Consider the following 23,403-nt stretch of genomic DNA (forward strand, 5'->3'; position numbering starts at 1 on the left):
AGTCGCGAAATTCTTGATTAACTCCTCTCCTCATCGTACAGTCAAGGCTCTTTTTATCGAATAACATAGCAAGCTCAATTTCTTAATTTCGTAATTTCTTCGAAGCAATTTTCCTTTTGCACGCTACATTTCCCAATGAAGACTTCTCCGAGACAACCTCGAAGTCAAATAGCTACAGGTGAAAATAATCACATGTTTGTAGTGTACTTCCAGTACCAATGAAAACCAAGTTGGATTATACGTGCCTATGTAGTAAGCGCGGTGCTGGTGCAATTGCGACCCTGCCCAGTATCGGAAAGCTGATATATATAAGACGTACTTGTTCTCCATGAAACTGTTTAGTAAACAAAGTCTCGACAAGTGTAAGTACTTAAATCTTTCGCTAGATTTGTGTGCTTCGTAGTGTCAGAGTTTAAAAATTTACGATAATTAATCAATTTTTTGCGGAAAAAGAGAAGGTGACTGAAATTTCAGCAACAAATACCTAGGTCGAAGTGATAGCAGCAAAATGCGGCTAATTTTGGTAAGATATCAAGTGACTATCGGTGATCAATAGTTTAAGTGTTTCTATGTTCATCACCAAAGGAAATCGAGAGCGAACTACAATTTATGATTCGCTTATCATAAAATATACACACCTGTCCAGTGCTCGTGTTGCTATTAGTGTTTGAAGAAGATGAAATTTTAATGTCGCATTTTTAAAAAAAATATATTATGTCAATATGTAAAGAAACCAAGGAAAATCGCTAAATGCAAAAATCCGTGAAAAGTACCTCAATAGTTTTGAAATAATTCTTTGGATAATATCGATTCTAATGCATTTTTTCGTGAATATATTCTGTAATAATATTCAGAACAATTTGCCAAACTTAATTTTTCGTTAATTTAGTTGCGCAAGTTGCAGAACACTTTATGAAGATACTAGTGAAACCTAAACTATTTTCAATCCGATCAGGGCTTTTAGGAAATGGATGCATTGGCCCATTTCCAAATGTGATTTATTGCTGTCTTCGTAATAAGTATTCTTCGTGCCCGTATATTACCAATTCATTTGATACGCTCCATCAGAAATCGAAATAAAAAATATCTAGCATTAATACACATCAGATAGCGATATGGCATTTAGGAACTTGAAGCAGGTATCGCACGGATGAAGACAATAATGATTCTGATCTTAAAATATTGCCTTAGGTAGTATCTATTAAATCCAACTTTGATTCGCGAATATCGGCCTAACTTACATTCGAAGGGGCGTAGGAGTCACGAAAATAATCCACTAATGGTGCTTTACAGTGAACAAGTATCCATATACAACATGTTTCCGCAAATAGGAACTGGTGAAATCGCAACGATCTATAGGTTTCAGTACAAGAGATAGAAAAGTGGAAATACTGCCAAAAGCGAAAGAGCTGGCTTGGGAGCCTTCTAAATTGTTACTAACTGCCTTCATTGCGTAATATGGTACAAACTAATAATTCTTAAAGGTTGGACTTGTGGTGATATTCAGAGTGGGAGGACGGATAACGGAATATAAACTAGGAATTAATGAATCATAACTCCTTGACGTTAGTGAATTTACGTTCGCCATACTGATTTATATGTCTAGTGCGACACGTACGAAGCGACATTAAAAAATCAAAGTTTAAGTAAAATATGTAAGGATATCATGCATGTCTGTTTAACGTCAAAACAATGCTTAAAATGTGATATGTTACAAATATTACAATTGAACTTTAGAAGTCAAGAGTGAACGAAAGTTGTTCTGAAAGTGTCGTATTGACGAAAATTGCCATTATTAATTGTAACTTTTAAATTGATACATTTCGAATTGGTTTCCGCAAAAAATCAATAAAAGTTTAGTAAAAATATAGTTATTAGCGCATCACGTACAATTACTCAATTAGCATATTGAACAATTTATCCGTCTATTTCCATCACAATAGTTTGGAGTTCCTGAAAATATTAGAAGTTTTCCCCGGTGTAGTTTACACAGAAAGCTAAACCGTCTGAATTCAAATAAAACGTTGCGTCGCAACAAAACCATTTTGTTTACAATGACCGCACTTCGAAGTTTTAGCAAATTTTTTTTCTGTCTTTCTTTTTAACTTTTTGTTTTCGTTAAGAAACCATATATGACTTTATGTGTAATAAATTCCTAATGTACATAATAACCTTCTTCTTCAGTCTCGTCAGTTTGTCCCGTTCAGAACCAGGGTCGGGTCATTTTGATCCGCTTCGCATTTTTGTTATGTCAAAGGCCTGATCTAGATGCAGTTGCAAGGCATTCAGATCATGTTTCCCATTGTCCTCGATGTTCAGATCAATTTTGGTAAGTAATTTTTCCTTAGCCCGAATTACGTGACCATGCCATCCAAGATGCCTCACTCGCAATTTTTCGGATTTCTGATTCTGACGTGATCATGGCATATTACGTCACTGGTCTACTGCATCATCTTGGACTCCGTTACCGCAGGGCAACGTTCATTGTCTTTTATATTTGGCCATCACTCAGAACTATAAACACCGACAGTAGGGAACGACACTATGGTAACTTTTAGATATTGAGATGTTTATTGATACGTTATCACCAGGAATATCAGTAGTGGAACGCCATTTCATCCAGTTGCGTTAATTAGTGAAGCAATTTCGTAACCCACCATTGGCTAATAGCATTTATTATTTATCTGAGGTATTTAAATCGCTCAGTTCAAGGCAGGACACTGTCATCGTCTATTTCATGAGGATCGGTCGTCAAAAATTCTGTTTTATTCAAATTCAATCTGAGATCGTGTTTTATGAGACGATCTTCCAATTTTTAGAACACGTTGCTCGAGATAAGCTTTACTATAAGGCGCTATGAAAACCTCATCTACATCTACATAAAGCAATGTAGAGGGGCGCTGGACATTGGATGACATGCCCATAAATCCCTGTATAGGCCATAGTAAGTCAACAACGTTTACGCGCCACCTTTGCCGGTTCCCAGTAATCTACTTCAGCTTTCCGAGAAGCTTCTTCCTTTTTCGTCGTTGTGCACCGCGTGACTCTAGAGCGGGCCTTCAGAAATAGTGGGTTCCATTCCGTTCCATAGCTTAACCCGCAGCGGAGTTGCTGACCGCCCTCAACACTCGACACATCCACTACCACTTCTGCCTTTTCCTCCATACGTCAATAAGCAGTTTGCTCATATGAAGAAGAAGTTTCTCTATTATTATTGTCCTAGGTCAGATGAAACAACTCTGACATGAGTTGATGAAAATTCGCCGCTTTTGAGGTGATCACTTACCATATACTACTTTCATATTCATTCTGTTAATTCAAATTCAAATGCGACAACAAGCTCATTGATGCAGCCTGCAAAATCGATGCTACCTACATATACGATTTCTCAGACGTCTTCGATCTTTTACTCATTAATGTAAATAGGAAGAGTTCTATGTATTATCAAATTGATTTTTTAACGTTTATCTTTAGTCTCCTCCTTTCCCAAAACCAAACCCATTTGACCGAATTCCATGACACCCTCATCGAGCAGCAGCAGCAAAAGAAAAGTATCATTGATAAAATGCAAGTTTTAATTCGAGGCAGCATGCGACACTTTGTGCCATCATGTGTCGCTTTTACAATAAGTGCTAACTTCTCTGGAGTACCCCTCCTGTATAAAGTGACAAACCCTTGTTTATGCTGTCGAAAACATTCTCAAATTTGATCCCAAGGGTGTTAATGTGGTCAGTATGGGGAGATCGACAGCAGAAGCCAAGCTGCTTTCTGACCATAAAGCTTCCTAAGTAATCTTTAATGCGTGATGGCATGATTTTAGTTATTATAGACAGAAGACAGACAATTATAATTCCAGTATTTGTTCTCAAGACATGATGATGTTCTTCGAAATGTCAACGATTATCCGCAAATATGGTTTCTTCTACTCCCTTTGATATACTTCAGATCACCGTCATATACGAATGAGTAGAAGTAGCAGCTCTAAAAGATTGCAGGAGGCGGTCTTACCTTAGTTCAGTGCATTTTTGGTAGAGATAGTTCCACGTTTGTTTGGGAGAGCAGTACGTATCCACATGTTACGGTGATTAGCCTTCACTTAAATGACTGGACGACATCCAGTTGAGAATTGTGGGAAAGTATTCCTCCCACCTTATCAGCTGCTCATTATTGCGGATGAGGAATCAATCGATAGCGTTCTTGACTAGGTAATCGAAAGATAATCTTTTTAAAGTTTGCCAATTGTGTGGTCAACAACTTTACTTGCACCGGACAAAAAAGGACTTTTGATGTAAAAGAGGACCGTGACGCATTATGTAAGCGGAGGCAAATGATGAATTATTGAAGATTACGCTCACGTCTGATATTAGTAGATATAATTCGACCTTGTGGGAGTATTTGCTTTCGAACGGTGCGTGACCAACATCGAGATGATGGAAACCACAAAATCCCAAAAGCCTCCAGTCATTCTTATTAGGGTCACCAAGCCAACATTTTTTCCATTACATATCCATGAAAAGTTATATCGAGGCACCTTAGTACTATGGTCTCACTCATCTCGGCTCCTTTGGAAAGCCTCTTGCTTGTTGACTTGCTCGTAGAAAGCCTCCTTCTCTTCTGCATCAGAAATTTCCATACGAGGCATTACACTGTTGAGATGGTCGTGATTCTGAATTGGAATCTCGCAGTCAATATTTTGTCTGACGCCTTGTCAGAGCAAACAAAAAATGCCGCAAAAGGAGTGTTGGCTAGTAACCTACCATCTTACCCCGCTTAACCCTTGAATATCCAGCCTGTATCGCTGAAATTTTCATGGCAGTTGACGGAACTACACTCAACGCCATCGTGGAGGAACTTGCTCAACTTTGAGAATCCAATAATAAACCGTTCATGAAAGTAAAATCAGTCCGTTTCCGAGACATGACAGCCGCTTCCAAAGCATAATAAGGTGCGAGATTCGTAAGTCGCTAGCCCAATCTCGAATATTCTATTCTTTTAGTAGACTTTTAGGACAAGCAGTGAATTATAAACCCTCGGACGGGAGTCACTACCTCAGCGAGGCATCAACTTCCCGCCTTCATAGTCACTACTATTAGTCCGAGTGAAATTTACTTCATCTTTCCCCCGAGATATATAAGTGTTATGTAAGTGCTAAAGTGACTTTTCTCTCCTTGTTACTCAAACGGGACTTGGCCAATTTATGGTTGAATTATTAACGAAAGAACGCATAAAATACCTATCCTTAAACAACATGTAATGAAAACTAGTGCGAAAGTCATTCTTGGTTCTGAGGTGTGGTTGTTAGCCAATTTCTTTAATTGGAAACAGGTGGGAGATTACCCCGTCCGTTATTAGCAAAAGTTTTCAATTTTAATTGAAATGAATTTGATCCGTTTTTCAGAATAAAACCTTCTACTGAAGAAGACATCCAATTGTTCGCGAAATGTTGGTTTTCAGCGCACCTAACCAGATGTAACCTCCTAAAACTCTTAGTAGTATCCAACAGCGACGTACATATATATGGTTAAAGCTTTTCAGCGATTGCTGAATACTACAAAATTGTATACGCTATTTCGAAATTGTTTACAAATCCCATAAATATTTTTGCCCGTTTTTCTTCGGGATGAATTTATCATTAAATTGGATCACTGCTTTCTCAATCTGAATGCTAACCATTTCTCTTTCAAATTACTTTTGCTTTCAATTTTACATTCAGTTACAAATAAAAGATCAATGAAGTACTTGATTTTCGATATTGTTTCTAGTTCATCCTTTTCTTTTAAAAAGTCAATGTTTCATCTCAATCACCCTTAAAAAATCTGTTGGAGATAGTTTTACTCTACAATGTTCGAGTCGGGACCCCAACAAATTTTGCTAATTCTTTATATCATTGCCCGCTCCGTCCCGTCCTTTCCAAACATGCTAACATTTCCTATCTTGTCATTACCCTTCTACAGAATAGTAATAATTGGTCAAAGGCAACTGCTGTGGCTTTGAAAACCAACTGAAATACTTCAAATTATCTACTTAGTTTACATAGAAAAGAATACCTATTAAAGTGCACGCAATGGTTGTGGACAGTCCGTCGAATTTGTTTTACCAATGTCGATAATTTGTGCCTTCTGTGATGTCAACTTTCATGGAGAAACTAAATTTCAAATCGTTACCATCTACCGATAAATGCGGCTAAGTTCGTCAGAAAATATCTGCCATCATTGCTGGTGGGAACTGCCAGCCAGAACTTCTTAGAAACTTATATTCCGGGGGCCTGCACTTGCTAGAAGCTTACACTCCTGCTCCAATATTTTGCCCTATCTGTTTCCAGGACGATTCACTAGTTCCTTCCTAGCCTTCATGGTGGTATAACCGACAGGCGCCTTTTTCAAAGTGTGATGTATTCTTTCTAAAATATCTCTGATGAAACTGGTTTTATTAGTGTTTGTCTTTAGCCCGACTCTGCTGTCTTCTTTTACAAAGCAGGGGTAATTGCAGCTTAAGAGCATCACGCTCGCCGGCACTCATAGTAGCAATAAGAATCTGAAGTTCCTTCCGTCCTTCCATCCGCTGCTCATCAATAAGCACAAGCAACTATTCCAGCTTCATGATAACTGAAACTATCTCCTATTACTGGAGACCCCTCGTACGTGTCAAACCCGGGGTGTAGAGGCGTATACATTGTTGAGGCGGTTATCGAGCTGGTTGAAGATTAGCTATACCCTGAATTCTACTCCTGGATAAAAGATCCACATTTCTCTGGTGGTTAGAATATATTAACGATACAATAGACGATGATTTGATGATGATTTGAGAATATGCGGAAACAAATCGAAAACCAGAAACTTGATGCTTCAAATATGAAAGTTTTTGAGTATTTCTTGCGAAAGTATATTTGAGTGACAAACTGTTTGATTTGTACATAGCTATTTATTACTGTGGTTCCCGAAATATATGTGTTTGGAGGCTTAAGAAATATTATATAAATAGCGGATAGAAGAAACAAGTTTTAATTATTTCAAAGAAGTTAATTGCTACCAACACCGTGAGATTACACTTAGAAAAATTGAATTTTTACGTTTGAAGATCAACGTTAATGTACAATTCCTTTCAATGCAATGATCATCCTTAATATTTTGCAAAATATTGGAAAACCTGCGGTTTGGAGGATCTTCCTCTATACATATTTGATTCGGTTTTGCTTTCAGGAATTTCCCTATCATTAGCGAATAGAAAAAGCAAGTCTTAACCATTTGAAATGCTCAAACTTGGTTTCTTTGATTCGAGCTATGGAATGCCCAGCCCCTTATAGGCAACTGTCATCAATCAATCAAAAGTGCTTCATTAAAATATATTATTTCGCTTCGAATGTACCTATTTTTAGCAAAACAAAACACTCAAAAAATGAAAATTAAAACACAAGGAAAAAACTATACTTACTTTTTAAGGTTTTGTGTGAAACAAAACCTTATTAGAATCGATTCGATGTCTGTCTGTCCGTCTGTCTGTCTGTCTGTCTGTCTGTCTGTCTGTCTGTCACAGCCGATTTATTCGGAAACGGCTGGACCGATCGTCACGAAAATTGGTAGGAGTATGTAATCTGCCGTTCCCTTTACATGCAGCAACTAACGCCATTTTGTGTTAAGTGTAAGGGGGGGCTTCTCATACATGTGAAAGGAGGGTGCAAAATTTTTTTTCACAGAATGTAGCCATCTGGGGTATCAAATGAAAGGTCTCAATTAGTATTTTTCGAAACTGGTTCAATATTTGATCTTGGGTGAAACATAGGGGAGTGAGGGCTCAAAATATGACCCCCAAAAAGTGTAACAGGTCTCGTTCTCAGAACCTATCCAACCGAAAAATCTGAAAAAAATCACAGTGATGCATCTCTACGAAATCTAGGCCTCAAAATATATCCGGTTCCGATATCTGCACAAATAAAGTTAATAATAGTATATTTCCACATTTTAGAAATTTACCCGGCACCCTCCCTTATGTTCATTGCAGAAGTACAAAATTTAGCATGCATATAGTGAAGAACATAGTACACAGTTTGGTCAAGTTTGAAGAAAATCCAATTATTACTAACAAGGTTATAGGGGGTAAAACTTTACCATGTTTTGTGAATTTCGTGCACTCTACAACCCGCCTGACGTCATCATCACATATCATTTCGTCAATACCACAACGAAATGAGTTGTTATGGATGGGGTCGCAAAGAATTATTTTGTTTTAGTTTTTTAATCATTTGTATATTAATATCAATTACTCCAACCAGACATGTGTGTATGTAGGTATATAGTATATGCGTGCTAATGAACTTTGCGGGTAGTACCTAATTCAGATAAATATAAGAAGTAAATCGGAAATATGGGTACGATCAATTTATATACGTGCATATATGTGTACAGTATTCGGAAATAGGCAGTTTGTTTGTTTAGGGTGAGCGTAATGTGTACGTATGTCTCGTAGTTTGGAAAAATATAAAGGATTATGTTGGATTTGTAGCTATATACGGATAGAGAAATGTGCGTTGAAATTTCTTACATAAGATGAACACAAAACCTTTATACCCGAAGTGCGAGCTTCCGGTATTCCGACTTGTTTATAAATAAATTGTTAATAACAACATTTTATTTTAAAACGGGCTTTTAAGTATATGCAAACGCAATACGATAAAGAATATCTGTGCATATTTCCAAGTCAATAGTTTAATTAGTTTTTAAGTTATATTGGACAACGCGAAAAACATATTTTGAAAAAAGAAAACAGGAATAAAATTTTCATTGTGATACTTTGGTACTTCCTACTCTTATCTTTTCACTGACTAATTAAAGACCTTGTAGGCTTTCTACTGAGCTTAAAACATGTGCAAAACTGCGCAAACAAAACTTACAATTTAGTATCTAAGGGGACTATCTAAGAAGATATTCCATTTACTTGCAACGAATTGGAACACATAAAATCTATAAGTTGAGATAACTTCCTCCGAATTCCCCGCGTAAGAATCTTATTCAAAAATTATATTTTCCTTGTTTAACTAGTGGTTCACTTACATAATTCTTATTCATATATATATATATATATGTTATGTATATCTTATAGAAATTATATATATAATTATATTTTTATAAGTGTGAGTCATTTAATGGACGTTTGACAAGAATTCGCAAACAGCACCTAAAGAGTATGCCCATGGGGCTGTATTAAATCGCCAGTGAAATTAGATTTAGTTTTGCCTAGCAGTATCTAAGAAATTATCGGCAATACCTCCAAAAAACCGCTGATAATTTCATTGTACTATAGTTGTAGTATAAAAACTGTATCAAAAGTTAAAATATAGCAGTTTAAAACTGCACGACTTTTCGAGGACCTTATGCCAGCTTATATGACATTTAGTGGATAGTAAATAATATGAATTGGTAACATAATAGAACTTATAATGCCAATCTTTGGCGCATGTAAATTTATACCCACAATAAATACCTCAAATAGCAACTACCCAATTCATACTTCTCTTCTAGCTTTTATGAAAGTCAATTAATTGAAAATTCCGAACAAGAGACTCTCAAGATTTTCCTAGGAATGCGGTTTGTAATATTCAAACATATTTTGCACTTGATGGCCATTAGATATGTCATACATATATCCGTATAAGCAGATATCTATCAAGAATGTTTCCAAGATCACCAAGAATGAATAATATAATAAAACCAAGAAATATCAAGCTCTCATTTCTAATGACCTTCAGTTGTTTTCTTGCACCGAAGAAATATACTCACACATGTAGAAGAATGGTGACACTGATTATGTACTTGTTTTTGTGATATATTTCAGAGTAATTAAACTGGATTTTATACTGTGGTGTTAATATTTATAATAACATACCTCTGAACAAAGCACAGTTGGTTTATGTACGAGCATTTGTAATGCTAATCGAATTAGGAATTCGGTTCCTCATTGAAATTAAGCAGAAAGACAAAAATAAAATGGAGCAAATTTCGGGGGGGGGGACACTTTAGTATTTATCGTCTATGACAATATCAGGTCCCCTCTGGTTTCTGGCGAGTAATTGACAAAAAAGACTGACAGTAAAAAAATATCCTGCATGCAGAGACCTTGTATTTAAAGGCCAACAAAAAGCTTATAACCGTTCACTTAAACACAAAAATGTTGGTATCATTATCTCTGCAGTTAATGACTAATAGTTTGGAAATCGGTGGGATGACCATCCATAGTAAATGTAGTGAATGTAGAAGTCCATGAATTATGGGAGTTTCGGAAAAGGACGTAAGGTTAAAATTTAACGAAAAAAGAAGACTCAACCGCATATGGAGACAAAACTTGAGGATTCATAGGTAGTGATCAAGGAATAAAAGATCCACGAAGATTCTCAACCTTATGCAACACTTCCCTTTCATTAAAAACAAAACCTTCTTAAAGTCGGTTTACAGACTATCTGTCACATGTATTTTTCTCAGAAACAGTTAACCAATTGGCACAATATTTGGTGGGAACTGTTAACGTCTACGTATACAGTGAGTTACATTGTTCTGAGGAGAATCTAAGTAGCACTCCTTACACGCTTAAGGAGGTCTTCACCGAATATAGTCATGTGAGGTATCAAAAGAAAGGTCTCGATTGGCCCAGTTCAGATATTTATTGCACAAAGGAGTAAAGTGGGGCTGGAAATTAGTCGTTTCATTCTCGGACCCATTCTCAGAACCAACTCAACCAAAAAATCTGAAAACGAAAACGAAAGTCCCACTGTCGATATCGATATCTGTTTCAATAGAGTTAATAATAATGTTACGTTTACTTTTAGGCTGCAAAACCCCCTTGTGGTCATCCTTAAATCATAAAATACGGTGATCTAGGCTATAGTATAAAGCATAACTCCACCAAGTTATTACTAAAGATGTTATTATAGGTTAAATTTCTCGCCTCACTGGAAATTCTATGAGTTTGAATGTCAGTAGCCCGCGAAAGTGAATATTCTAACCAGGCATACGATATATGTATATATATTACGTGCTATGGGACAAATATCCACTCAAAGTTAATATTTAAGAAATACACAAAACCTTTCACATCTGTGGCGTCCAGCTAGAGGTTTCCCGACTTGAATACATTTATCGCTCTTCATTTACCTTCTCAAGGATGACTCTCTGTGTCGGATCCGTTTTTTTTTTGGCATCAATTGTATCCAGATATAGTGTAGAATATTTGGGCCAAGAGATTTTTTGGTATTCCTAGTTGCTCGGAAATCACAGTGTTAAACAAATAACGTGCCATTTCTCAGGTTTATATCGTTCGCCGCAACGAAGCACGAATTTATCGATGCTAATACCGTTCAAATGATTTCGCTCAAGGAGCGAGAATTGAAAAAAGGTTTTAGTTCAATTTGAGATAGGAGATCAACTAGAATAGGTAAAAGTGGTGTATGATGGACAAACTGCCCTAAATGGAGCGAATCGTTTCCGGAATTTAGGGCTACAAACTTCTTTATATAATATGTATTGACGTTTGCTATGGGATCTATTACGATTTTTATATACCTATGTGTAAATTTTCCAGAAACCAAAAATTAAACTGTATGAATTTTCGTGAACTTTTAAAATAAATTAGAGAAAGGAACGAGGAAGGGTTAAAAAGATGTCCGGTGCAGTAAGTTTAAGTTAACCGCAATCAAATCAAGTAACTTCGTTAAAAGTTGTGTTTTCAATGCTCGGAGTGGATGGAGGCGGTGTGAACAGGAGAGGGAACTCTACGTCAACCCCGATGAAAACGTTCGCCGGTTACCCACTGCCACACTCTTAAAAAGAATCATATAGAAAATGTTTCGTGGAATCCACTTCTTCTGTGCACGATTGACCAGTCCTGGCCGCTACTGGTCAATCACCTGCTTCCAACGGTCGAGTTGCTCACAGTAGAGAACCGAATTGCGGGTCTAGCCATAGTTGAGCAGCTCATAGTGGATGATTCCCTTCCAATCCCACCAAACACTCAGCAAAACCTTCCTGGCCGTCAATCCGGGCTTGGCGGTCGTTTGGGCCGGTTCGCCGTGCTTTGATCACGATCTTTTTCACTTGAGGTTTTCGTACGTGATCCACTTTGCTTCCAGATGATTTTATGGTCTATACCCGGTTCCTGGCCAATCGAGCAAATGCTCACATGCCGGTCTACTTGGATGATTTCGACGATTTTATTGGTTTCTACGACGATTGGCCTACCAGTACGGGGTGTATCTTCGACATCCACTACACCAGAATGAAATTAATCGAACCAACCCTGTGCTATGCGAATCGTTACTTCACAAATTTTTTCGGTCGCCTTCGTTGCATTTTTACCTCTCAGGTAGTAAAAATGTAAAATATGACGAATTTCTTCCTAGGTGGACTCTATCTTTGACGCGCTATAACTTGAGACTGAAACGTACGATCGCAACACTGTCAAAGAGGCACTTGTAGCACATATTGTCGTCTTCAAATCGCCGTATAGAATGACCCGATGCGATAAGTACAACACAAGATATGTTTAAGTGTCGCCATCTATTGACAAAATACAACATTTCTTTTTCCCCAACCCAATATTTAGAAATACAGTTCAATCGGTTTGTATATTCCTGAACGATGTGATCAAACGACTTTTAACCACCCTCAGTCATGCAGATTGCTACCCTTAGAATTGGAAACACTTCACCCCGAAAGGCCGTTGTATACTCTCAAATGGAAAAGCCCATTTTTCTCATTTTTATTAGAAGAGTAGACTTCTGCTCCAAAACCCTAAACTTTATTTGAGCCATGGGTATAGAAGACTTCAATATATCCTGCCACGCATTCTTCTAGTTCGTTCCAGCTTTGAATATTGGGCTGCAATTTGAGTAATGCATCTAGAGATATGACAGATGTTGTTCTCATGGTAAGGATAATAACCAAACAGACTCTATGTCTTACAGTTCGGCTAGTTTGCAGTGAAAACTCTTTTGTCACACCTTAGTCTACCACACTATGGATATATAAGCGAACTTCAGCTTAATGATGGCAGGATATATCCACATGTACCACATTCCCATTTTAAAGCAAAGATCCGTCTGCATAGTCTACAGGCTGTAAGGGCTCGTCATTCACATAAGCTTGAGCGTGAATTAGCAGACTTTTCATTGTTGGTAAGACGCACAATCAAAGACCCTTTAATGTTCACGAACATGCCCATCAACAACTCCGCTTTCAGAATTGTGTCTTTTTTCTTTGAAACTAAACAATGTTGAAAGGTTTGCCAAATCCATCAACTCTCTCCCTTGCACTTATGTCACTTGTTCTGGCGGACGATATATTTGAACCAGTCCTCATTCTTATTGTTTTTAAAGGGACGATTCAGAGGTTACCTGTTCATTTCATGAGACTTGCAGTTATCGGTTCTACTTTGGGAATTGCTTTTGCCTCGGGAAATAGAACAAATACTCCAAAAGCGTGCGATTCAGAGTTTCCAATTGATCTTCTATCGCCATACGAAGCTTCTTTGTTACCAAGATTTTTCTCTGAGCCACCCGGAGCATAAAAGAAAAATCTTTTTGAGAGAAAAGCGTTTATTACTATTTTTTTCGAAACTAGGAGCTCTTGGACGCGTGCTTCGAAATATGTAACGGGGCAGGCGCCCTTACATCTAGTAGGAGACCTCTTCCTATGGGGGTAACACAGTCGGTTCTACTGTACTGCGTAGAATTTCGGGGTAAAGGCCTTTGCAAGGGGGTGTATCGTTAACGCCTTCCCGTCGCGCTCCTTGCCAAGGACATGTACTAGCGTGGAGAAGTGGATTCATGGGAGGTTTGTGCTGGTGAAGAATGGCAACATACACTGAATGGGTGGCAACTCAGCTAGCAAAATAAGTCAGTGACTGGCTAGTTTTTAACCCAGTTTCTAAGTGGGTATGGATGTTTTCAGTCTTACCCTTGACAGTGTGTTCTGCAATGAAAGAAAAAGCTACTTTCTATTGCGAAAGGTAGGATGGGATTCATTAAGAGTTTTATACAAAAATAGGACAGCTCTACAGATAACGTTCTCAACAATCGCAAGGAGTTCTTTCAACTAACAATTGCCTCCTTCCTCTTTTTTCTCGTTGGTGAAAGAAATTCTCTGGCTTGAAGTTTCCAGAAGCCTGATTAGACGTCTAGCTCTGAAGTAATAGCAGAATAGTCAAACGTTCCCAGGCTGGTTCCAACTTAACAGGCAGGTGTTTAGTTGGTAATCCGACGGTGTACACTTGCGCCAGTGCAACACTCCGTGCGCAAACGTATTCACCTATATCACCCAGAAGAAAAAAACGGCAAAACTTTCTAGAATATAAAAGTTCAGTGCAGTGAAGGTAATCTAGTGAAATAGTAGTCGCCTGTAGAACCTCAGCAAGTCTCCTTCTTTAGATGTGTACACTTTCTATTTACTTGGTCTCTGTGTATATTATTAAGTTCTCTTACTAGACACCGATTCTTTCATTTCTTAGCCTTTTTCTGTTTGCAATTTTTCTAACAAAAACCCGTAGTCTTCGGAATCAAATTCATCATTTTTCCTCTCGAATTTATAATTCTTCTAATCGAATTTCCAAATTTTCGAATTTCCATTTCTATTTTTTGGCATCCAACTTTATAATTTTGTCATTGTGGCACATGGGCTCTAGCAAAACAAATCGGCTATTTCCAGGAAAGTTTCATCTTTTGCAACACCGTCCTAAGTATTTGAATCTTTGGGCTTATTCTTAACAATCTAGCATAGTTATAGCTGGACCTCGGCGCAAAACCGGGATGTCTGGAGTTCTTTATTAAAGCAGGCCTAGACCGGATACCGGTTGTTGCGCCGTTGATGATGATAGTTATAGCTGCCAAAAACCAAATAATTTAAATTTTGAGGATCAATTCTATTAACCAATGGTGAACTCTGTTATAAAATTACTTCACACATCACACGCAATCAAACGAAGAAACGTTCTAAAACTGCAGTTCTTTGCAATCAAAGTATCAAAGAGCATTTCAAATCCAAAATTTAGCGCAATCTCGTCCGTTTTGTCCCCCTTTATGGTTGAGTATTGATCAACTATAAACGACAATGAACGGCGTCCCGCGGTAACGGAGTCAAAAATCTTGCATTGGGCCAGTGCCGTAATACGCTATGATCACATCAGAAATAAGGATATCTGCGATCGACATGTAGTTGCATAAATTGTGGAAAAATTACGAACATTCGAAATATCACTTGTCAAGATTCGTCTGAACATTGAAGTCAATTAGAAGCGGCCAAAAGGCAAACTAAAACAACGATGGTCTGATACGCTAGATGGTGTTTGAAAGCCACCTGTTTAGACTGGGCCTATGGCGCAGCCGATCAATATGAACTGACCCCCGTTTCTGTATGGGGCACAGGCTGAACGTACAATTGGGGAAACCTCCGCTTTGAAACTAAATGATCATCTGCTAAGTGAGAAAAGGAGATTAAGATGTGACTGGCAAACAAATCGCTCTTCAAACATTGGACATTTCAACACGATAAACTTCAAGGTCTCAAACCAACTACCAATTTCAGTAAGCAGCTTCTATTCTATTGAAAAGTGACGAAGCTTTTGAAAAGACGTATGTAACGTAAATCCCCGATACAATTGTCCGACGGGACCTGGGCACGACTGCATTTGCGGAACACCATAGAAACATATTTCAACCGAATCCTCAACAAGATGATGAGCTGATTCCATTTTGTCAACCTAAACGAGAATACGACAAACGTGATGTCGTATAGACCCATCAGTCTTCCACCGGTAATCTCAAAATTAGCTTCTGCTTGCCACGTTGTTGCCCACCTAAATAGAATGATATCATCCTATCGATTCGGTTTCAGACGAAGGCATGCAAAAATTGACGCACCGCGTTGTCTCAGAAATAACCAAATTTTTTGAAAGCAAAAACTAATGTTACGCGCTTTTTCTGGATATTGCGCGGATTGATAAGGTGCGATATCAAAGCCTCATTTGTAAAATCAATAAGATGTAGCCTTCTTTTTTTCATTAAATACTGATCTCCTATATAACAGTTGAAAGTTCTTCATTAAAGCTACTATACAGACCAAACCTACTGACCTATGCTCACTTGCCCTTCTCCACCTTCGCGGACGAAACTAAAATACTGAGGTCTCACAAAAACCCTTACGTTATATCGTGAGCTAACGGAACACCTAAAAAACATTCGGAAGCGATTAGCTCGCTGGAAAATCAAGGTTAGTGAGAGCAAATGTAAACATACTAGATTTACATTGCAGAAGCGTACATGTCTAGCAGTGAAACTAAACGGAGTATATATTCGACAATCAAATGAAATTACCTACCTAGGGGTCCATCTAGATAGAAGGCAGACATGGTGGAAATACATAAAAACGAAAAAGGCGAAAAAAGATGATCCAGTGAAGGAACACATACTGCCTTCTACATATAATAAGAACAGTGATTTTAAACTTGACTGCAAGGTGGTAATATGTAGGTTTTTCAAATCTGGTTCAGAATTTATTAAATCAAATTCTGAATTTCCCAAACAATTTCCGATTTTTCCAAACTGACTTCAGACTTTTCCAAGTCAACTTCAGAAGTTTCCATTTCAAATTCAGATATTTCCACTTTAAAATCAGATCCTTCCATTTCAAATTGAGAGTTTTTCAATGTTCAATGTAAGGTTTTAAACTAACATTTTATCACTGAATAACGATGGAAGTTCTACGAGAGTGGTCTCCACTGCCAATATTTTGTTCATAATTTTTCTTTTTTGATAAGTAGATAAACAGAAAATCATAAAGTTATGTAAGCTTGAAGACAAATTTAAATGCAAGTGTTTATCGTTTAGATCTATGCAGACCTCTCTCATCTCTCTCTCATCCTTTTGCAGTTCAGTTGGCTGACGACTCCTCGCTTACATTGTTTAAAATTCTTAATACTTCGAAAGTTCTTTCGAGTGTCAGAGTGTCAGACCACGAAAACAAACAATGATAGAAAAGTAGTGGACAGCTCAGATTTCTCTCACTACATAAAATTCACCATTATCCGGTGATAAAATGTTGGTATAAAACCTTGAAGAACTCTCAATTTGAAATGGAAAATTCTGATTTTGAAATGGAAATATCTGAATTGGAATGGAAAATTCTGCAACTGACATGAAAAATTCTAAGGTCAGTTTAGAAAAATTTTAAATTGTATGGAAAATTTGGAATTTGATTTGGAGAATTCTAAATCAGACTTGTAAACCCAATATAAAACCGCAAGTGCATATGGACATACACAATACATCTAGCTCCGGGGGTTCAGTATGAACATTGAACCTTGAACTACTGCAAAGAGCCAAATCCCAAATACCAAGGACGATTACTGGCGTTTTATGGTACGTTAAAAATACCGACATAGGTACACTGCGATCTCGAAATCCCGACGTTACACGAAGAAGTATTATATTCGGTCAGAAATGTGAGCGTCTGAAACGAAATGGTATTTTCGAATAATTCACCAACTTTTAATTGAATTATACAAGTAGCCGAATTTATTTTTTAACTTATTTAACGTAACTGCTCAGTATATTGTGTTTTTATCTGCTAGGATTTGATAAATTACTGTTATTTTCTAACAAACGATTCAGTAAATCACTGCAAAAAAATATAGAATTCTGATGCTCCTTAACTTGGACCGGAATCTTGTAGTTAGAAGTCTGTTAGAAACCGGCTCCCAGGTCAAGATAATGCGACTGAAGCATTCCAGATTCGCGTCTGCTACCACTTGGCTTTCTAGAGTACAAAAGAGCATTGCCGCATGTGGGAGAAGGTTATTCATCTTACTTCACTTAGACCCAGAAGGTTTAGTTTATATCGCTTGGATTCCCACTCAAGCTGGAAAAAGCGAACATTCTGACAAACATCGCTACCGTTCCCGAGGAGCGTGCACACATTCCAACAACTAGTCGTAGTCTTTTTCGACAGCCAAAGGTCTTCGGCGTGAGGTCAATCCCGATCCGTTCATTTCAGTGACAGTAAAATCTTTAAAAGTTGCAGGTTGCTAGCCCACAAATTTCAATCCATATTAGTCACTTCTTAAAAGCGGGGAAAACTTTGAGTGTGTTTTCATGCCCCAACTCACAGGGAAGGGACGTATCAAAGAGGGTCTCAAACCCAAAATTTACCGCAGTGTCACGCGTCTTGTCGGCCTCTATAGTTTCGAGTATTGGTTGATAATAAAAGATAATGAACGGCATCTCGCGGTAATGGAGTCGAAGGTTATCCGTTGGACCAGTTGGGTAAGACGACAAGATCTCATCCGAAATGAGGATATCCGCTATCAATGTGGGATTGCACCGATCTTCGAAAAGTTGTGAGAGAGACGTCTTCGATATTCGAGTTAATGTGATTTGTAATTCGCTCTGATGAGAGCTTAGGTTCCAATTTTAGCCTCAACATCGAAATCAACGAGAAACAGTCAGAAGGCCGACTGAAATAATGATGCCTAAATACGCTAGATAGTGTCGAGAGGCTTCCAAACACAACCTCTCCACACTATCTAGATAAAGTCTAACATGACAAGCCGGCCCTGCTTCTGAACGGGACACGTGCTGAAGAAGAGGGAGAAATCTTCAGTTAATGGTAGGCGTCGCCCACAAAAATTCGTTTAGAGTTTTGCTTGAATAAGTCAGCCATCACAATCCACAATTTTGATTTACTGGACCAGAATACTTTCCCTTAATAAGCTGCGAGAGGGATTCGTGATCATTTATTAAATCCAAGCATTTATGTAATATAAACTGTTGAATGGTAAATATCTTTTTGGCTACCTCCACTATCATTTAAAGAAATTTCGCAATAATAATTAATTTCATAGGATTAATTTCTTTGAAATTGCATAAACATTTCTGGCCATGCTTCGCAAATCATAGAACTATGTGCCAATGTTCATTTCATTTTTGAAAAGTTGATGAAGAAAATTTCGAATTTCACTAAAATAAGTCGACAAACCGGAAGCTGCACGTTTCAGATACGAAAGGTTCTGTGTATTTTTTATATAAGGACATTTGATTGTGCGTTTACCTTATCAGAATGTAGCACGTAATATATGCATATATCATGTGAGAGTATCCACTTTCGAGTGATATTGACATTCCTAGCCTTAAATTTGTAAAGAAACGGCAACTTTGACCTATTATAACTTGGTTAGTAATAGTGTGGCGCAGCAGGATTCGCGGCTAGATGACGCTACCGGCGCTCACCACTTAGTTTAGAGCTCGCCACAGGAGTGGGAAGCACGCGGTGAAAAAAGTGCTGCTGGTTGGCGGCAGAGGAATTACTCTCTTCTGCCTCCAGCCTTAAACGACGACGGATCGCTCGCGCTCTTCTGAAAGTGTCTTCGTTATTCTTTCTTTTCTTGAATTATTTTCGATTGTTTGTTTCGTTAAGCGGACTAATTTATTACCCACACGATAAAATCAGCATCAACACTGAACACACCAAATAAAAACAGAAATCTCTGCGCTCCTGATTTCTGTTGCGCAGAGAAGCTTGGACTTGAACGTAGTCGGAACAGGGAGCAGACTAGTGCAATTGCACAATAGTGCGATTCTCAACAAACTTGGTATACTCATGCTCTATGTTACAGCCTATATTACGTGGTACTAGGATGAACTTAAGGGGGGGTTTGGAGCCAATTGTTAAAAATTATAGTAATATACTATTTTTAATTTTATTCGAACAAATATGGGTATGGTATTTCTGAGCCTAGGCACCATATAGTGGCAGTCTACTAATTTTTTTCAGATTTTTCGGTTAGACAGTTTCTGAGAATGGGTCCGTTAAATAAATGATCACCTTCAACCCCCCGCACTCCCCACCTTTGCAACGAATAACTAGAATAATACCAACCGAGACCTTTCATTTGATACCCCTATATATTTAGTGAAAAAAAAATTCACATACCGCTCCTTAAATTCGACAAAAATGAATGTAACTCCTACCTTTTCACCACCTTTGGTGTCAACCGTTGCGTGTGACGAACAGACGAACAGGCAGACAGTAAACTGACTTTAGTAAGGTTTTGTTTTACAGAAAACCTTAAAAAAAACTACAGCTAGGTTCCCTAAATATCACATGTAGAAAATCAACTAAAACCCTGTAGTCAAAAAGGAAATATTTTCCTTGATTTATTCTCAAATTTTGAAAAGTCGGTTTCTCAGTTCGGAAACAGCAGCGATTGGACATGAAGTGTGGACAGTAAACACCTGAAAAGAAGCAAATCAACAAGTACCAGATGAAGTAATTTGGATAAACATTCAAGGTTATATTGAATTATGTAACCTATATCGCACTAGATAAATTATGGACCAACAAAATTACTGAATAGAATGCAGCTATGAAAAGAAAATCAATCGACAAGTTCACACCATATAATTAAATTGAACTTGGTAGAAAGAGTTGAAATGGGGTCTTTTTATTTCCATTATTTTTGTAGATAGTATCTATGGTGTTATTTAGTCGAAAAACCAGAGAAAATAAATTTTCTGCTGATATTTTCATATAAATTACTTTTGATTCGTATCAGGCACCATAAGGTCATTGCGAATGACTTCAATTTGTAACCAAAATTAAAACCGAAAAGTAGAAATAGTTAAAAAGAATATCATGAACGTACAAAATCGAGGTTTTCCGTACAAATCAGCATTCAGAAAATGCTAGACATTGAAGCAATAAATCAAGTCATTCAATCTAGCCAGGGAAAAAAGAATTTCGTTATAAAAAGTCTTATGCGGCATATTTAATTTAAAGGAAAATGGAAAATATTCTACTGATTCGGTCTCCAATAAGAATTTGAACTATTAGCATGATGAATATCAATACGTATGTATTCAGGTCGAACCAATCAGCCGAATGTCCTTCAAAATTGCAAGTTTTGCAAATGCGCTGATCAGCGGAATTTTCTAGAAAACAGGCGAATGCTATCAAGTCAACGAGGAAAAAAAAAGAGTAATTCCACTATAACGGAATTGAAATGATATATTTCCTCTGTCCGGATAGATACTGTCCACACACAACTAAGCTCATTGATGTTATTACTATGCTAACTTTTCTTTTCTTATTGAAAACGCCAGGAAGGGGACCTTTTAGTAGCTAATCAAATGAATCACTATTCCTTGCGATTTAGGAATATTAAGTTAGCTCGGAAAAAGGCTTTAGAGATTCTTCGTTAATCATCCAGTAACCTCGTCTAATGCATTTTGCACAATTGTTGTCATGACTAACAGATATCTCCAGTCACTCATTAGAATTCCGCACAATGCACCGGCGCTGCGAAGCATTCAGGAAAACTGAACCGGAAGATAAAGTAAAAGTCACTCAGGGCGGCCTTGAACTGTTCACTAAATCGCCCAACAGGCTTATCAAGATATTATACACATGAATTGGCATATGTTATAGATTCTTAAGTATCGAACCTCAAGGTTGATCAGTTTGCGTATGTTCGCTTGAAATTGCTGTAAAACAGAGCACTTGAAGCCCACTAGAGTGACCACGCCAGTACCGGTTTCATTCTCTTACTTTATTGCTGATTTACAGTACATGCCGACATTATCATTATTTAATGAGTGTATGACGCATTCTTTCTGCAATTATTACTTTTAGGTGACATTGAACGTGCTAGTTGCACTAGCGAGTGCACAACGAGACTACACAACGCCCGTCCCTATTCTGAAACAGATTAACAGGCATAATGATGATGGTTCCTACAGTTATGGCTACGAAGCTGCCGATGGCAGTTTCAAGATTGAAACTAAATATCCAAACGGTGAAGTCTACGGAAAATATGGCTATGTGGATGATCAAGGAAAGGTGAGGGAGGTCGAATACGGCGCCAGCAGACGTGGCTTTGAACCGCAAGGTAAGTGCAAAAAAAGTGTTTCTCAGTAATTCAATCGGTGTTTTGATGCTTGAAAGTTGTTTAGAGATATTGAACATTCCGGAACAAAACAAAACAAAAAATATATGGATTTGAGATTTAATGAGTGTTCTCCAATTTATTAATTTTAGGTAACGATATCAATGTGCCACCACCAACTTTAGTCAACAACAACAAGAATGCCGTACCCCTGGGCCCTGAAGAAATCGATGATGGTCAATATCGGGAAGACCCTGCCATCTATTATAATAGTAAATCACGCTACAACAGCAAACCACTACCAGCCAGTAACTTCCGTTTGAACAACATTCCAAACTCAAACAACTACCAGTCACAACCCCAATACCAACCACAACCACAATACCAACCTGAACCTCAATACAAACCCCAACCACAGTACCAACCCCAACCTCAGTACCAACCTCAGCCACAATACAACCCACAACCGCAGCACTACAATCCACCACAGAATAACTGGAACCAACAACACCAATCCAACTCTGCATGGAACAACCACCATCACCCTGCCCTTTCCAATATTGACATTTACACAGGATCGTACAGTGTATCATACACAGGACGTTAGGTAGCAGCAAATATGAAAAGAAGATACTTACTTAAGGATGTACTGTTAAGTTAATTTCTAAAATTTATCTTTTTTACATATACCAAATGCTATTGCTGTCATTTTTAAAATAATTGATTTGCAAATCGAATATTTTTGTAGTCACTCCGAAATTAATTTTGTTTAAGAATAAAAATGGATCCTAGGAGATGTTGTGTTGTAATTACTAATACTCTGCATGATGATAGCCGAATACAAAGATAAAACATTGAATAAATTCAAATTGGAGACAGCATATCAATATCCTTAACCCTTCTCCTATTTATCAACCACAGGAGTAGAATAATCCACCCTTTAAGATAGGCTCATCTCCACAAAGTTGCGCATCATACATACTCAAGCTGAAACGTGCAGATTTCTAGAGGGAGTAGAATATTAACTTCAGAATATTTTTATTGTTTATTTTTTTGTTTTTTAATACAACATGCTCCCGTAACATAACTCATTCACGAAGTTTACCAAGTAAACAAGTCGGAAAACTGAAATCTGGACGCTTCAGGTTTAAGTGGACATTTGTCCCCAGTAAGTAATCGATGAATATACAATATTATGTGAGAATATCGCAAAATTGACATTCAAAGTCTTGAATTTGCACAGAAACGGCAACTTTGAACTATTATAACTTTGTTAGTAATAGTGCAATTTCCACCAAACTTGGTAAAATCATGCTGTATATTATAGCTGCGAATTACTAAAAATTAATTAATTATTACCATTATTAACTTTATTTGAACCGATACCAAAATAGAATTTCGGAAACTAGAAGCCTACATAGTGGCAGCTTTATGATCTTTTTAGATTTTTCGGTTGAGTAGTTTCTGAGAATGGGCCGGTGAAAGAAA

At 37.6% G+C, this 23,403-nt stretch overlaps 1 protein-coding gene across 1 annotated transcript; it reads left to right on the plus strand.

The window, feature by feature from the left end:
• The first annotated feature begins 327 nt into the window (after positions 1 to 327).
• On the plus strand, positions 328 to 22,709 carry LOC119658033 (circumsporozoite protein). The gene is made up of 3 exons (XM_038065265.1): positions 328 to 523; positions 21,663 to 21,918; positions 22,068 to 22,709. Exons 1-3 carry the CDS (start codon positions 509 to 511, stop codon positions 22,520 to 22,522), a joined length of 726 nt encoding a protein of 241 aa, XP_037921193.1. The 5' UTR covers positions 328 to 508; the 3' UTR covers positions 22,523 to 22,709.
• Positions 22,710 to 23,403: the final 694 nt, after the last annotated feature.

This window comes from Hermetia illucens, chromosome 5 (genome assembly GCF_905115235.1).
Source record: "Hermetia illucens chromosome 5, iHerIll2.2.curated.20191125, whole genome shotgun sequence".
NCBI lineage: Eukaryota > Metazoa > Arthropoda > Insecta > Diptera > Stratiomyidae > Hermetia > Hermetia illucens.